General features: G+C 43.8%; 1 protein-coding gene across 1 annotated transcript in view; it reads left to right on the top strand.

The window, feature by feature from the left end:
• The first annotated feature begins 3,331 nt into the window (after positions 1-3,331).
• The window catches only part of LOC126174925 (transcriptional regulator ovo-like), a 127,163-nt gene continuing 112,168 nt past the window's right edge, over positions 3,332-18,326 (top strand). The window contains exon 1 of the mRNA XM_049921365.1: positions 3,332-4,026. Coding sequence (XP_049777322.1) covers positions 3,804-4,026 — 223 coding nt within the window. The 5' untranslated portion in view covers positions 3,332-3,803. The remainder of the gene's footprint in view (positions 4,027-18,326) is intronic.

Below are 18,326 nucleotides of genomic sequence, written 5' to 3'. Positions count from 1 at the left end.
GAAATGCCTGAAAAACTTTCAGCAATAAATATCTTCTGGAGTAGTCCGCTGTAAGGAAATGACACAAAAATTCACAAAATTTCTTACGTAACTAGTGGGATACTTGGGTACTGGAGAAGTGCTAGTTAGAGTAAGAAAAACATGAAACTAACGAAAATTATTATTTATTTTGCAAAAATTCTGAGAAATCACAATGCCACTTTTAGCTATGAACTGAACAAGTTATTTCTGGGTTCTTTTCGGAATGTGAAGTTACCTCTTAAGGATAGGATTCGCTAATGAAATTTCTATACAAAGTTTAAGATTGTTATTGACTTGGCAGAATGGCTGAGAGCCGCGACTACTCAACTTGAATAATTATCCGTTAGAATGTTGCTAGGTAGGGTCGATGCTGTCGCATGTGAAATACAGTGAAGTGTACTGTTGTGGAGGAAATATGGGGCTCGCAAGAGCTGTAGCGCACAATACCGTAAGCTGCGATGACTGCTGTCTGCGCCGCTCGCTGCTGACAAATAAGATAACTCTCGTTCTATCTGGATTGACCTTCGCCAATCAAACTCTCCCTACGCCTTGATGAAGTCAAGGACTCCTATTCGCCCCTAGCCTAACTATTGGCGTGGTACACCGGTGAGTTAACCAGTCCACCGCAATGCCACTCAAAAATTCGCTCGCAGGCGTTTAGCTATAACTCTGTCCGTTCACACCGCACAATAAGTGTGGCGGCCATCACAGTGAACAACGCTTAATCGCAAGGACTCAATACAGAGTCGCACTCCAATTCGCTCTCGACAGAGGTGCTCTCCCAGTGAAGTACTGAGGAGAGATTTGTTCCTCGCTCTTTGAGTACACTTACAAGCGTGCATGCTCTCATTACGTGTTCTTGCTCCAAGAGCGACAACGGAACGGCGCCTCTCCACACCAGACGTGAAGGGGTATATCTTTTGGTCTCTTCCATTACTCCTTCAGCTCAAGGCGTCAGAAATATCGTGTCCCAATCAGCATTGCTCTTCTAAAACGAGAGAATGACGTTTCGTTTAAGGCGACCAATCAGGAAATCTGTAGCATCAGCGTTTCGCGTTTGCTGTCTCTCTGTGAAAATCTCTGAAACAGTGTGCTATATTTGTAAAGAATGCGTAGGCTGGGCGCTCCCACACAATGTAGCGGAATTTGCTTCTAAGCTGAACACGGGGTAGTTCTTCCTTTCACTCGGGCAAACGCTGTCTGCTCTAAGGGCTGTCACCGGCCGACATAGATAGGCTGGGTCGTCCTCTGAAGGGACTGGACCCCCGGCGTGCGGTTTTTGTCTCCCAAACTAAAAGCCCCTCCGACGGTCGTGTCTTGAATGCGTGTGTGTACGCCAGCCTCGAGTATTTCAATCTCGGAGCGCATTTGCAATTTACTAGTTATTTGCATATTGTTTACTTGAATTCATACGACATTGACTTTATCTTATGGAGTTTGGGTTCGAGTGAAGTGTCTTGATGTGCAGAATATGATTGTGAGGGCGGAATATGTAAGCAGTGAAGGTCAGTAGACCACAACGTCTTACACTGCTTTGAGAACGAATGAGTTTTATGGATCTGTTGCCAAAACCCATGAAATCAGCTATGTCAGAAGTGACAATTTTTTAATTTTCCCGCTGTTTGGTAAATTTCTGTTGGTGTCTGTGTCGGGTTCAATTTATTGCGCAAATGTTTGAGTGGAGTGTAAACAATACTCCCTATAAATTATACAAAGGATTTTTGTCCGAATTTGTATAGACAAATAAAAAGAGGAAATAGACAAGTGGCGTATCAAATTGTGGGGTCTAGTTCTGGAAAAAACGCCACAATTCTGCCCAAAGCCACCGTGGACGTGTGAAACGGCGTGAATGTCGTCACACCCCCTCTTACCCACTATCACCCCTTCTTTGGACGTCCTTGCGTTGGAGGTCAGAATCGCAATATCCAACAACGAAATCAGCTGGTTTCTTACGTGTGGCCGAGAAAGGCGTTTCAGACTCACGACCGCTCACAATCGAAATGACTGTAGCCACCAGTTTCGCAACATATTTCGCAGTTAAAAACGACAGTTCGCCGTACGACCTGCAACAGAAAGATGTTCTTGACAACTTTTGACACTGCTGACACCTTTCGAGGTTTGAGCCTTTCTCTAGGGGCAATGTGGGGCTGCATCCCCGTTGAATGTGCCCTTTGGAGTGCAGCGCGATGCAATTTTTGCTGTTGTGACGTGTTGGAATCACTAGGGACCGTTCAAAACCATTCAACGAAATTTCAACGTTATCCGGAGCAGCATAGGATACTTGAGTTTTTTCAGTTCTCCTGTTTTCCATTCTCCTGTGGCTTCATCAGCCGGCCGGGGTGGCCGAGCGGTTCTAGGCGCTACATACTGAAACCGCGCGACCGCTACGGTCGGAGGTTCGAATCCTGCCTCGGGCATGGGTGTGTGTGATGTCCTTAGGTTAGATAGGTTTAAGTAGATCTAAGTTCTAGGGGACTGATGAGCTCAGAATTTAAGTCCCATAGTGCTCAGAGCCATTTGAACCATTTGGCTTCATCACGTTGGAGTGCAACATTAACATACGCGTGAATAAAAGGCCAAAGGGTCCCTTTAAGACTTCCCAGTTAGGCAACAACCACAGTGCCACCCTCACAACTTTGTTGAGCACTTTAGAAATGTTCCTCTCAGAAACTTCGACACGAGTTCAGCCTGGCGACTGCCTTAGCACTTGAAGGTAAGGGGTGTCGAAGGGATTGCTCAGCTTACCGAGGTGTGGACGTTTTTCCGCATTTGTCGACACCTTTGCTGTTTGCAGCGTTGCCGGACCCGAGCGTGACGTTTCTGGGCCCCACGCTTCCGCACCATCACAGAAGAAGGTTGCAGGCACTTTTGAGCTAAATTCCTAACTTAAAAGTCGCAATGGCAGACAACTACTTCTTCGAGGAAGTAATCCTTCAATTCTGTTGCGCAGTGTACCTTTACGTAGAGTAAAAGTGGATAAAGGTGACAGTAGAGGCGGGAGGGGCGGTATAACGCGGAAAGTGCTAGTCACTTCTGACGAGCGCAGAACGAGAGCGAAGGAGGGAAGCAGCCGCCGGCGCGGCAATGGCGGAAGCCGGTCGGCACAAATCTGTAGCGGTCGCCCGCAGTGGCAGCGAGGCCGCAGTGGTGGGGGGCTCGCCGTGATCTTGGCAGTGGCCGGCGGCAGAGCGGGCCGAGTGCGGCCGAGCGGCGCCGACCGCAGCCGAGCGCGGCTCCCCACTCCTCGCCGTGGCCTCCGCGGCGCGACTCAGGAAGCGGCAGCGAACAACGGTTCAGTCGGTCGCCGAGCAGCGGTTGTTGCGTGCTGTCCGTCCCGTGTGCCTGTCCGCCAGCCAAGAACAGTTAACTCTGGCTTGGGATGCTCCGCAAGGATTATACCTCGCTCGGCGTCTGTCTTCGCTAAACGAAACTCGATCCCACCTGTTACTTCGCGATTCACCTCCCAGTGTGTGTCGTCAATTGTTCCATTTTTTAAATTTTATGTTTTTCTGTGGAATTGTGTGACCTTGAGCTTCTAGACCCTTCCGAGAGCCCCGAGGGATACATTATCAAGTTACTTACTCCACAAATTTGACCGCAAATAGTCGTGGGCTCAATTTTCTTTTTATTTTTATTTTTGTTCTGTGTTGGTGCGCAGCAACGTTGCCGCGAGACTAGTCCCCTCGAGGCTGTGTGACCATGTTAAGGAGCCGCTCCGCGGCCGGGACAGAAGGTAACTGTTGAGGAATCGCTCGGTTCGGTGCAGTGAGTGAATCGCGAAGATGCCTAAAATCTTCCTGATAAAGAACCGGCTGCACCTGCAGCAGCAGCGCCTGCTCGAGTCGCAGAAGCGCGCCACCGAGGATGCGCCCGCTCTGAGCCCGCCCGGGTCGCCGCTATCGGAGAGCCAGCAGCACCAGGCGCAGCCGCTGTCTCTCATTGTGTGCAAATCGCCGTCTCAGCCATCGGCGCAGCAGAAGCTACCGCCGAGAGCCTCCGCAACAGGTGAGTACAGTACTTTGGTCTTCTACGGGACCCCTGCGTCGTCCCACCGCGGTCGTGCTTGTTGCGCGCCTTTCAGGCGTTAAGGGGCTTTTTCCTACTCCACTGTCCAAGTGTGTATCCGAGAAGCCTCATTACCCCTGGCTCAGAACCGTGTATCTGTGTTGGAGTATTTACATACACAAGCTATGCATTTAAAGGACCTGCCTTACGCAGAAATCTATGCCTCCAATGCCCTCGACATCTTGCGGATCATCTATGTTATGCTTAGAAACGCTTCTCCAACACTTTCGCACAATTTTTCATTAGTCTTGTGCCGATGCTGAGTCCCGGAATGAGTTTTATGGCGTTGTAAAGTCCAGGCAAGTATAATGACATTCCAGCCCGTATCATAACATCAAGCTGTTGGGTTTTCCAAATCTTGGAACATTGTGGAGATTTTCTTTAGAATAGGAAAACCATATTCCCCTATATTCATCAGACGATTTCTTTGGAACTTGGGCCAAGAAAGCACGGCAGGTTGCAATTCGCTCCTGTAGGTAATCAGATAATTCATTGGCAAACTTTTTCTCAAGTCCTTTCATTTTCAAATATTATTGAATGTGATCATGTATAGACCGACGGCTGCAGACATTTTCTCTCGCGTTTTCATAGAAAAGACGACCTCACGTACACCCTGTTGATAGTGTGCCCGTATGGTTTGCCCCAAATGCTTAATTTTTAACTACATTTTTCCAAGCTTTGCGGAGACAGAAGGCTTTGAGTTATTATGTTGGATAATGTCAGCAATCAAGGTTAGATGTAACTGACAGTAAAAACGTCACTCTGAAATGTTAGCAAGGAAAAAAAAGTCGAGCTGGGGGATGTTCCTTCCACAAACAGAGTAATTTCCTGATTTTAATCTCCTCATCTCGCTGACAATGTTGTCTTGGAGGCATGCAGCTGCAGTGTATTTTACTATGTGAAAGATTAGACTTCCTAAAGATGCTCATTAGTGATGTTGATTATGCACACAACATACATGGTAGATTTCGGAATACACAATGCAGCATTTGTTTTGGTTGATACTCTCCAAGATTAGTCCGTTTCGTTTGTACTACCAAAAAGGTAATAGTTTTCACATGATTTTACGTGATCTTACCTACTTTTGTAAAAATGGTATGGTAGGGTGTATTTTGTGACAGGGTACCGACGATTATCGGATATCCTAGAATGGAAGTATTTCATTGAGTCTGTATAGTTGTTGTTAGTTTCCTGGATATATCTGACGATGGTATGTTTCGAAATCGGTAATGAGCGTAAGTTATATGAATAACCGACAGCAATAAATTTCCGCCTGAGGAACTCTGTAATAACTCACGGCATCAAATAAACTCTTATGGGGCAGCCGTAGTACTTTCGGTGTAAGCCGAAGGAAGGATTTCTGTCTGACGTAGCAAGTTCGAAACTGAGGGTTAAGTTTTTTGAGATTGTTCCGTGCAGGAGGACAACAACATCGTTCTCACCTTCCGCCCCCCCCCCCCTCTCTCCTCACTGCAGTAACCCCTTAACAAGGTATTACTCAAGTTATATTCTGACAGTTGTTTACTGTAATCAGCTCACAAGCTACGTTCGCGGCAGGATGCTGGTTTCACTGTCGATATTATCGTATCAAATGTTGATCAACGCGTGAAGATCAAAGCGGATTACCATATTATAAGTTCATTCCAGGAAGACATCATGAAGCTCTCAACAGCACATGACGCTGCTCGATTTAAAATTTTTATGGTCAAATTTTTATACTTGGTGTCCCACCTGATACCTTTCCACGTTGTAGGTGATGCTATCAATGTTAAGAAGAGACCTGTACGTTCCACTAAAATCTTGATTTCGTTTACAAGACAGTTCCCCTTTGCAGCGTGGTTAGTTGGTGTAAAGTTAGACCTTGCGTGCTTCAATTACCGCTCGAAATTTTTGAATTAAATACGGGGAAAAGTGTTATTCTAGTCCTGCTTTTGCAGATAAGTACTATAGAGTGAAGACATAATTTGTGGTAGTGCAAAGATGGGACCATGTTCGATTAGCCATAAGTAATTTCCTTTTAATGTCTCTCACTTGTGCAGATGCCATTAACAGCAAAGCAAAAATTAATAATAAAAATTATTACAACAATACGGCAAAGTGCTCGGAGACTGTGTAAAAGAAACGAACTTCTAATAAGCAACTGGGATGTTCTAAGATATCGGACTCAACGCCTCCTCCCTTCCATTCGGTTACGTGGCATTAGTAGTGGAAGCTGAGCAGAGGCAGTAACCCATCTAGACTCACTGTAATGGCCGTGTAACAGGAAATTCGCTAAGAGGAAAGTTTCCCGTGTTTTCCTTATACTAGGACGGACTAAAATAGCATACCGTATTCGCTCTTGCTCCTAGTGTGATTCGAATCTCCGCTTAGAAATGTGCAGCAACGGCAGAGAGCAAGAGAGTTGCAGTTCTGACGAAACCGCTACACGGCCTTCCTCTCCCACAACTGCAACTTTGCGAAATTCGACCTACCGCGGTTCGGCGAATCTCCTTCTGGGTTTTCCATCCCTTTCAGGAACTCCCATATTAATCCCACTCTCGTTTAACGCAGCGATAAATCGTTATTGGTTTTTTATTCTAATATATTCTCAGAATGTTTGGTATGTTTTTCCACGACCTTAGATTTTGACCCTGTCATGACGTCCGGAGGACATGGAAGAGGATTCGCGGCGCAGTCAGGCTCATACCATGTCCAATGGGTGCAATAGGTGACATAAGACTTGTGAACTACACACTGGACGTAACTAGCCTTTTGAGAGGCTAATGTGTTATACGAATTTCTATTTACCGACATTTGTTTCCCTCTCGAGAGGGATACTGTCCTTTTTTGAAACTGTCCTGATGAAAACCTAGAATATGCGCAATTTTAAAATGCTGGAAACAGCACTGGTTGAAACCCTCTCTACAAATATGACGCCTAAGAAGAGCAAGAGGGCAAAAAATTGTTCTGAGAAAAGTGTCTGAAAATTCCTTTTGATGAGGATAACTCGACCATATTAGACAATATTGATCTCCCTCACTTGCCGTTATCCAGGACCATTGTGATAATATTGAATGTTTTATATGTGTACACCCATTTTCAGTGTACGCAATTGCTTGGCGGCAAACTTACCATTAATAAATCAAAATTAAGGGTTCACCCTTTAGCATTGATTCGTTCCAATTACTAGGTGACAAGCATCGCAAAGTTCGTAACTGACCTGCAGAGGGATGCAGGATGTCAATAGTTTAGTCATTATAGTCGAACGCCTCAATGCGGTATTTCCTATAAGTCTGTAGGTAGCGAGAAGCACCTGTAAGATTGTGTCCCGTGGGAGGCTGGGTCTCGTTGGTGCCAGAGATGATGGACAGGGAAGTCGCCGGTGCTGTTGTTGGGTCCGGCGCGCTCTCTCCCCAGCTCTTAACATGACAATGGGCGCCCAGGAATGCACCGGGGGGCGAGGTTCCCGACTCCACGGCAGTTCCCCTTCTCGTCAAGGGGCCACAACTAATACCTTCTGACGTCTACTACGTGCCTTCTGGAGGGTCACTCTGGGGTCCTGCAACATGTAATTATGTGGATCATATTATACGCTAAGTGATCACAATAGTTCGGTTCGCAGTTGGCTTTCTCCTGTGTACTATTTTGTTAGTTGGTTGCGTGGAATGTTCACTTTCCTTCTTCTGTATAGTGTTATGCATCACCGAATTTGCTGGATAGACAAACAAGCAATACACCTCTCCTCTTCCCGGAACAGTCGCGTCCATCTACTTCTGTAAAAGGACTCGCAAACTCTAAACTTTTGTGGTACACAACTACTTATACATTCATTGGCTCATCTCCATGGTCCTGTAAAATGTGTGAATCACGGAGAAAACGAAATCAGCTTTGGAAGTATTGTAGCCCATAATGCTTTCAGAACTGCATGACACACTTGCTAGAAGTTCGGCGTAGTCCGCCTGTGTGCTAAACAGACGGAAGGCATTAAATGTCTCCGGACTTTCTTGGTTACTTTCGGATTACTGTCAGGGTTTTCAGTAAGTTAAAACCTTCAATAACAAGAGTATTATGCAGACATTCCGAATTTTCATCTCCGAAGCGAAATCATTTCATTCATAAGCAAAACCTGGGTCCTACATTCCGTAGATGTCAAAGCAAGCATATGCGTCATGTGTGTTTAAATTGGTTTAGTAACAACACAACGTATTTAAAATCTTATATATAAAGTGTCTTGATATCTTCCCTAAACACAGAAAACGTTTGCACTGGAGACTTCAATAGTGGATCAGGAGAGGAGCCTTAAAAACGTAACTCCCGTGTTGTCACAGATTACAGAGGACTTCGGACCACGGCGCAGTTTGACACTTCATATTAACAAATGTCACGAATATTATACGTAAACTATACGCTTAGTAAATATTTCTCAGGATGGAGAAAAAACTTTTTATTCAGTTTCTTAAGTTAAAACTATCACTCCATTCCGGAAAAAATGCAATGGTTCTGTCAAGGCATCTCGATTTTTCACTTTTTTACATTTAATACACGCGGACCCGGCGAAATCTTTCAGCATTGAGGAATAATCAGCGAGGTGATTGTTTTAGTGCGATGTTTCACAATGTTTCATAACATCCAGTCCAGAAATAACAAGCATTTACTCTTCTACCAAGTAGTGAGTTAGCAGGCTATGTAAACTAAAAACAATCGTACCAGTTAGCTCTTTCTACAACTTAGTCCATCAGTTGTTAGAACATTTAGTCGATTCTACTGTTTATCCTGCTGCCTCATAGAAGCGCAGAACTTGATGGCTGAACAAGAAAAGTTCGTAAAATATTGTTGAATCTCAGCGTGCTCCGACTCTGTGCTTACTGCCCAATGAATGATGTAACCCGGCTTCTTATAGAAGGCATATTAATAGGTTGGCATTAGTTGCTTCATACAGCTTTTATAGGGTCTAGAAACTAAATTCATTAGTTATATGCACACTTGCATTCATATTATTCGCAAGCGCTGTTTTCCTGATATTTTAAAAGTTGTCATTTGTGGAGATTGGGGGAGGGGCCTTACATTTGTTGGACTTCTAAGTAGGAGTTCAGAAACAGAAATTTAATTCAGTACGGCTCTGCACTGAGACGTTCTGATTACATTCCGTGCTTACCCGCTTCAGAACTTGGACTTTCTTACACAGCTTCGGAACTATAATTCCTTCGGTTCGAGTATCGTGTATTATTTATCCCTTACTTGCAGCATCATTTGTTAATATGAAGTGTCAAACTGCGCCGTGGTCAGAAGTCCTCTGTAATCTGTGGATGCCCTGTAACTGGCTTGTTACTTAAAAAACACTGCGGAGCTCAAACCTGCATTCAGGATGTAGAGAGCTGCACTTTATTAGTCTAAAGTAACATTTAGCATGGAATTTAGCGTAATAACAGCTTGCTTAGAAATCAGTATACCAGTACGATACTGCAATTTTTAAAATTCCCGGTCCATTTTGACAGGCGAAGAGGACGATTTCCAGGGACCTCGTATCATCCTTCCCCTTCGTGTTGCTGCCGTATATAGACATCGGACAAACCGCTTCTGCATCAACAGGAGTCAGCTGTGACAGTTCCTTATGATATTTATGAGAGTGACCCCTTGTTATTTCTAGAAAAGACAAGCAAAACAGAAGATTAAATAATTTTCCTATTTGGGTTAACAGGCTTCTTGGCCCAAAACTTCGAAGTTTTTGGAGCTATACGTCTGGCACATCTCACTGCATTGAGGTAAAATGAGGACAGCGAAAAATGGGTTAACAAGCTAAAATTATTTAAAGTGGTTTTGTATTGAGGTCGTCCATCTTCGGTCTCTCAACCCTATAAACGTTCCTGCAAACACTGAGAAAATTCTGATGGAGTCAAGGCATTCTCCTTATCCATAATGCGAACGTGAAAGCACCGTTGACGTGTTAGTTCAGTATTATGCTAAATTAATTCCTCCTTTCTTCCTCTCCATTGGCCTTACCGAGGGAGTGTTGCAATCGGGAGAAACACAATGCATCTACCCCGTTCTTATTAATATTTTCATTTGTTTCTCTATAATGTGAATTTTCGGATAGCGTCTTAAAGTACACGTTCGCGTTTCTCCTCATTGATTGCCCAGATCCCGTCGTACTTGGTCTTTGATGCCCTATCTGTCGCGAAGTAGTTGTTCTTTGGTCTTCGTGTAGTTTCCGATCCCCCGTTTGCTATCTCAGTCTACTAGAACGGTAACACATAACACGTACAAATCTTAGATGAGTGACTAAAGTAGTTCATAAGTTAGCCGAAATGACGATGAATGAAAGAACCAGGATAGCTGCACCGGAGTTGACCTAAACTCTGATACACGCGACAAACAGTACTGGTTGAAGAAGCTACAACTCCGCACTGCTTAGTAACCGGACTACGGTTCAGAATAAGTATGCGGATTATTTTACTCAGTGCGTAACATGGGTACGGGAACCAGACAGGGAGTTAATTGCCACATTCCTCCTTAGGAATGTACTCGGTCTCCAGTACCGCTGTGGAGTCGGCCTTTTATTTAGCCGAGTGACGTGCTTCCGCCTCGGCGCAGGTGCACGTTGTTGAGTAACTTTTAAGTCGCACGTGTGCTCAGAGTTTACCGCTATAAGCGTCCGCTGCAACCTCTCACCAGGGGGCCGTACGTTCACAGCTGCAACTCCAGCCCAGCCTGCCACTGGTGCTTACCCCATCTACTATGGATCCGAAGATGTGATTCATGTCCATTGTACCCTGAAACTCATCATGTGCAGGTGTTTAAGAGGGAGAGATTATCTGGGCACTAGGGATGCAAAAATTTTAATCAGATGTGTACTGTCGGACGCATATAGAAAAATAAGTGACAAGGCCAGTTCCTTTGAATATTGAAGTGGTTTATCACAAATGGTTCCATCGCATGTTGTATTCAGATAGCATTCTGATCTGTGAGGAATCTTACCCAGGGAGTTAATGAAGACTCCTAAAATTTGACGGTCGCTTACACCAGAGCATAAAACTCGACCCAGTGTGAATTTTAATGTGACGGAATCATCAAAGTCAGAAAGCACGAGGGCTACAGTGACTTGTTTGGGATACTAATATGATGATGAAAGTGCTACCACAAATAATGAATAGCATCGTGATAACTTGAACAACGTCAAAGAATATAATAGATAATAACTGTCGTATGGAGTTGTTCGGTGGTTTGGGCCTTAGCTCTTCAGCCGCTTAAATCGACAAGTTTATTTGCAAGTGTAGACACCTTTACTCTTTTCAGAGTTCAAATGTTGCTCGACGGTTCGTAGACGGTTCAAAGCGATACGAACTAATCACTTTGTCTGGCAACCATATTTTCCTCCCAGCTTTCTTCCTCTGTTCAAATTACATTACAATAGACTTCGGCACCTGCGAGTCCAGCTTAAAGCCCCTGAACGGGCACTTCGTATGTTGATGAGGGCACTCATCTACATAGATACGAATTGTTGTGATCTAAATGTAATAAAGGTAATTACTAATTACAGGACCTACTTGAGGACCTACTATGTCTGGTTTTGCTCCGGAACACTTGGAGGCTTTCCATTCTTTCATGTTTCTTAAAGGTTCAGCTTTTGGATTCTCGGTTATGCAAAGAGGGTTTTACATTTATTTAAGTATATCGCAGAATAATTTGAAAATTTGCATGAATAACAGCTGAGAAATAATTGGCATGATAATGTGGTAGTTGAAAACCCAACAAACTAGTTTCATTAAACTTTACTAAATTATTAAAACACGCTCCGAAACACTAATATGAAGAATATGTGAATTTAGCTGAGTTTGTTCAACTCCTGTGACCGTTCGAAATTAAGAAAATGAGTCTTTTAACCTTGCGATAATGCAATCGGCAGATAAGGTGGACTACAGTAAAGTCGCAGCCCTCTGGGACGACAGCGGTACGGTTTGCCCAAGGTCAGAGATAACTAGCCGAGCTGCGTGTTTCCTTGCGCCTTTAGCGTTTGCTCCACGGTGGATTGTTAGATGCTTTCACGTAGACCATTTACTTCTTTCGCACCGACTTTACCACAAAGGACAATTTTACAACATTGTACTATGATCAGACTGGATATAATTTGAGCTTTTTATGTACCATGACGATCACATCTGAAGGTGGTAATAAATTGCTGAAACCGGTAAAGTGAATATTGCAGTAATTATGTGGTAGTGACGAAATAATTATACAAGCTTGTAAATAGACCAGCACCGTTACCGGATGTGTCAAGCAATGGTGTTTCAATTCAGCCGTACTAAAAGAACTCCCAGAGAATCATTCAAACTGGTTCAGTTAATGTAGTTCAAGATTTCTTTCGGAATTGTACTTGGTCGTCTTGAACTATTAGTCACTTTGGTACGATGGCATAATATAGTCTTTTGATCAATTCGATATTAGAAAACGTTGCAGCAAATATTAAACATTGTTGACGGTATAGAGGAATCACTGCATGGCAACGGTGGAAAATGTTCTCGAGATTTGTCCAGTCGCCTATTTTTTCTAATATTTCTAGGTCATAACTACATTTTCTTCGTTTTCTTCCTCAAGATCTGGGGCTGACACTCATGATAGTGCCTATCTATTATTGTTTGTGGCATCCTCCAAATATTTGTAGTGAACAACCATACTCTTGCACACGAGAGCAGTCTCCGCTTTATTAACCCATGGTACACTTACGTCCAATTTCTTCTCTGTGAGAAGTGCTATACAAATAGCTTATTATGAACAAAAGCCGTTTCCTTTTCATGATGATAAAATGACGTTCGTTGGTATAGTTGGAATCTTCCTTTTAACCGTATATTAATTTTCTCATTCATTGCCTTTTGTAAATCATCCATTTGTTCAAAACCACCATTAACCGTCTTCTGGAGACGTTTTGTTTCCCTGCAATCAAAAGTACTGAGACAAAGTGAACAAATTCCAACAGTTAAAGTATTAAGAGTAAATGAAAAAAAACTGTTCATTAAGAGAGTAAGGAAAAAGTAAATTTTCTCAAGATCTTACCGTAAACTAAAATCTTTCTCAAATAGCAATAATTATTTCGATCTCTCAAAGTAAGCACATAGCTTCTGCTATTAAACTAAGATATTATTGCACTTGGCCTGCGGTGGTCGTTATCGGGTACATACGATGACGTTACAGTAAACAAACACAATGGTGACTGAGGAAAATGCATCACACTGAACGCTTTCAGGACACTTGTACATATACTGTAAAGTGGTTCAACATGTACTCGTGATAAATCACGATAAAACCTCAGGACAAGCCGACCGAAGCGCCCCCACTCCCAGATGCAATAATATTGTAGCCAGATTTTATGTCCAGACAGTACTCGTAAGTGGGCATCACTTCCGCGTTCTGTAACGAACCGTTAGCCACACCAGTTGGAGAAAAGTAAATTATTGTGCCACGCACCGTCAGAGGGCCAGCTTTAGGTTCTGACCTGTCAATATAAGGCAAAGACGAGTGAAATATTTGCGTCTATCCTCTGGCCAGCGCCACCCACGGCCTTGGCCGCACGCCCGCAACCAGGAAGACAGGGCGAGGTCGTTGACCTTCCATGTCCGCTGCGCTGCGTGGCCGCGGGCAAGCCCGCCGAGGAGACCTCTGTCGGCAGTCTCCACAAACTAGGAAACGCTCTATGCGTCACTTCTACCGCAACTAGAAAGGGTGGCGCGCAATCTACACTGGACTACAGGGGATCCAGAAGAAATCCTAACAGAGGAATCGAAACGTCGATCTTCTGAAGAAATACGTCGCGGCCTAACAACCTCGATTTTCAGTGGCTCACACCGTTTCGCACCAATCTATAGTACTGGATGCAGAGACTGTACCAAGGTAAAAGTGACGCCACGGCGTAAAACTGCCCATGTGTCACGCTGCAAGAACTTTTTCGTGCGTGTCAAAGTGGCTTGGACTAGAACATGTAGTAGTAGTTCAGTAAAACTTGCAAACGGCTTGACCTACGAAATATCATGATGGCTGAACTGGGTAGTCCAGTACGTTGTCTGAGAACATGGTACGATAAAGATTTTTTCTGTTAAAGGTTGGCTGTATACACGGTGTCTTATGTGAGAGTTGACTGGTATTTGTTCCCACGGGCCAAACAACCCAACAATATGTATACGAACAGTCTTCACCGTTGCATGTATCAACGAAAGCCGGTGAGACAGCTGGTAGACGTGGTATTGTATGTCAGAGTGGGTGTGCTAAGCTTCCCCTTTCAGTAATTAACAAGATTGAAACAGCAGAGAAGGCAAGAGTTTAAGGTGCATGGCGTGCAGCCTCAGGAAAGTATCACTGGAAACGTTTCTCGTACCAACCTTTCCTCAAGAAACGAACTAGTCGATTAACATAAAGTTCCTGGTATTTCCTTGAGAATAATCTTGTAGTACAGTAGCTTAGTAGAACAACTCATGCTGATTTTTTTATTCGTACTACTCTAATTCTAAGCTTATAAAACACAAATAATATTCGAAGAACACTTGCATTGCTGCATCAGGCCATTTCCCAGCCCTTATATATATATGGCAGAGGGCGTAAAAACATCACTGCTTCCTCATAGTACTCTCACAGGAAATAATTTGTGTACTAAGCAGACTGGGTTTTCAAACTTTCATCCAAGGAGCACTCGGTGGTTAGCACTCTTCATACACAGTAGATTAACTGGTATTTGGCAATGTCGAAATATAACCACAATGTATGGTACCTGCTAAATAGAACAGATGCAAGTATTTCGCTCACAATACAATTAAAATTGATTTTGCTAACTAGAACAGATATTGTAAAAATTTTGTCAACAGTACAGTTAAAACAGCTGCTTGCATTGGACCTAGTGCGTGCGCCGTCACATATCAAGAGTTAAGTTATCCTTTATAAAGGACTCAAAACACTGTAACTGAGATGAAATTTGTTTCCTGCCGTTAGATAATACTAGTTTGACACACATTCCTAACATGATTCAGCGCAAAAGCCTTGTCAAGGTAATACATTTCAACAACACATGTAAATTAAGATATAGTCTCGTTCGGCTCTCGTCTGCAAGTTACGCTTGTTTGTGCAAAGTCAGTTCCACGAGAATCACAGGTACGTGCAAGCATAAGGAAAACTTTACAAGACACAGTGCCAAAGGACAAGTTGGTTTATTTGTCTGAAAGAATACGTTTACAATCGCAAGGAGCAAAACAAGGTATTAGAGGGAGAGGATTTTTCCAATAATCATTAAGGAAAAGGTTTATCGCCAGGTGTACTGCCGGTAGCTTGAGTGTAGAACCTAGTGGAACGCATTTTGCGTAATACTTTTGTACATAGCGGTAGCAAAAGGTCATAAAAATAGCAAATAGTTATGCGGGCCAAATGCTATACATATGGAACATAGTTTTACACATGTAGAAACCTTAACAACGAAAAGATGCAGAGACAGTTGGATGCACAGGAAACTTGGGTATGGAAGAAACTGGAGTGCGTTGGGAAGACTGGGTGAGGAACGAGGTGTTGGCAAGATTCGGGGAGAACATAAACCTCCTGCATGTTACAGAGGAAAGAAAATTGACTATGCAACATCTGGAAACGCTAGTATTTACTCCAGCAAAAGACTGAAGGAATGATAGAGGAGGAGGAGGAGAAACCAACCAAGGGATAGTATCAGTGGGGAAAACGATGACTACGTGGAACTAAAGAGGTAAGTACAAAACAGGGAGACGTGGCTAAGACCTACCACAAGACAGAAGTACTAATTATTGGTTATATTAGCTATTCGTTACCTGGAATATTGATCTGCTTGCCTCCCCTACGCCACAGAAATAGACACAAGTCTCTGAAACATATATTTATTCCTGCTCAAAACCACTAAGCTTCTAATTTTTTTAAGTTACGTTGTTAATTCCAACAGTGAGGTTATTCCTTCCCGATCTGCAGTACGTTTTGTGTGCAGTATAGAATGTCTTCTCGCTGCGCGGCGCTTTGAACTGTTAGGTTGGCACCGCTCGCTCGCAGTGACCTGCGCCTTGCGGAGGTCACGGCTGCGGAATGCCGCCACGTCGGCTGCCAGCTGGCGAACAACAGCGATTACCTCTCCCCGGAGGAAGGTACTCTGCGGCATTTTAGATACATATTGCCAGACTAAAATTTCGTAACAGCTCGCTTTTTCTGCAAGCGGTTAGCTAGTTTGAATCATGCTCGTTCTGCTGTTTTCTCATTTACTGAGTAAACCGGTAATCAATCCGAAGACTGTTCCGAGCACCATAGTGCTTGACTGGGCACGGTCCTGTTGAACTGCTTTAAAATTTGGCAGTAACGCCATTTTCAAAACACCGTACTCAGCAGTGTACGAAACAGCAATAAGACGTACGCCGTCGCTCTAAATTGCTGCACTTTAATGTAGAAAGAACTAAATTTGGAAAAAGAATCACATCGGAGTAGTTTTCCACCACAAACTGTATACTAACATGCTCTTAACAGTAGCGCAGCTATGCAGATATATGGGACTCTGGGGCCTCTCCCTGCAAACTCTCCCTTGATGTACGGGAATGTATTACACTGCACTGCAAAACTTCAGGACCTGTGGTATACAGAAAGCTGAGTCACATGGCGTGGGTTCAGCGTGGCTATAGCACCAAATGGGGCTGGCCTCGCAACACAAGGCCGTGGAAGAAACGGGGAAAGACAGAGAGTTGCAAATAGCGAGCAGTTAGGGTGCGCTGTGTTCCTCATTATAACATGGTCCGGAGACATCTGGGTGACTTCACATAGGGAAGAATTATTGGCAAACTTGAAGAGGGATGAAGTGTGAAGATCGTAGGGCAGAAGTTTGGTATTGCTCACAGCATTATTTTACTTGCGTGGAGAGCATTCCGAACCACAGGCACCGCTGCGTAAGAAGACGCGGTCGACCACGCCTAATTACAGCAGCAGATGACCACCACATTGTGCAGCAGACAAGAAGGGTCCTAGGTCAGTCAGCGTGTGCAATTGCAGCTAAGTTTTATAGGACTCATGGGGGTTCTCTTTGCCCGTCAAGTACGTTGTGTTCCGTTGACATCCCCACATCGGCGCCACCGTTTGCTATGGTGCCAAGACCATCATACTGTACTGTACTCCTTCCTCACGTACGTCATTTCGGGGGTGCATTCGGACCTCACTTCATTTTTATGGATGGCAGTGCGCAACAGCATCGAACAGCGCACATATAGTGGCTCATGGAACATAATATTTGGCGAATGCACTGGCCTACCTGTTCCCCAGACTTAAATCCAATCCAGCAAGTGTGGGATAAAGCACGTCCACGTGCACCAACGACCATTCAGCAATTGTCAGTGACGCTGGTGGAGGAATGAGACCATGGCACCAGCATGTGAGCACGTTGCAGAGCACGGATTGCTGTCCGTGATGACACACCCTATTAAGAAACATGTCTTGCCTTTCGTAATGTTCAGGGCACCACCATAAATCGCAGCGACTTCCGTGCAGTTATTGTCTTTTCAATGACGTGTCATTTCTGTTCGTGTCATGGCGTATTTCATTTCTTTCAATCATCTTCTGTACTATACTGTAGCAATTCGTTCTATGTGCGGTCGAAGTCTCATAAAGCAATGTTACTTGGTAGTGACAAATCATGTGCAAAATATTGCGTTCTTAAGTTCCGCACAAGAGCGCATTATAAAAGACAAGGCATAGGGATGCGCATGAGAATTCAATGAGTAGGTCTACCCACTGAATATCGGTTTTTTCGAATAATGTGTGGCAACTTCCACCTTTCAGCATTTTAGTCGAACTATACACGATCAGAATAACGTGGTTGGCAATTGTTGGTTTACAGGACAACCCTCATGCCAGCAACCAATCGGGAATGAGGTTGATCATGCCTTCTGGTCACCCTTGCATGGGGGCTTTCTTAAATAAATTTTATAATTATGCAAATAATTTTTTTTTACTGTCCGGTTACGCAGTCTCTCGTAAACGGTTGGCCCTGACTAGTTTTTGTACGCAATCTGACTGCATGAAACAACAACAAAGAATGAAAGGAAAATTTCAGTTAATACAATTAATTAATTAAGTCTCCAGCAACTATAAAATCTACGAAGCCAACATAGCACAAGTGTAGCTGTTCTGTATGTGGTAGTATGACTCAACGCACATCTGGCACGGTTCTTCAACAAAACAAGAATTTTTAAATACCAATTATACTGACGTGATAAAAGAAAATTAGAAATACTATA

The sequence above is a fragment of the Schistocerca cancellata genome, chromosome 3 (genome assembly GCF_023864275.1).
Source record: "Schistocerca cancellata isolate TAMUIC-IGC-003103 chromosome 3, iqSchCanc2.1, whole genome shotgun sequence".
Taxonomy (NCBI): Eukaryota; Metazoa; Arthropoda; class Insecta; order Orthoptera; family Acrididae; genus Schistocerca; species Schistocerca cancellata.
The sequence above is the reverse complement of the archived record's forward strand: the minus strand, read 5'-3'. Positions and strand labels throughout refer to the sequence as shown.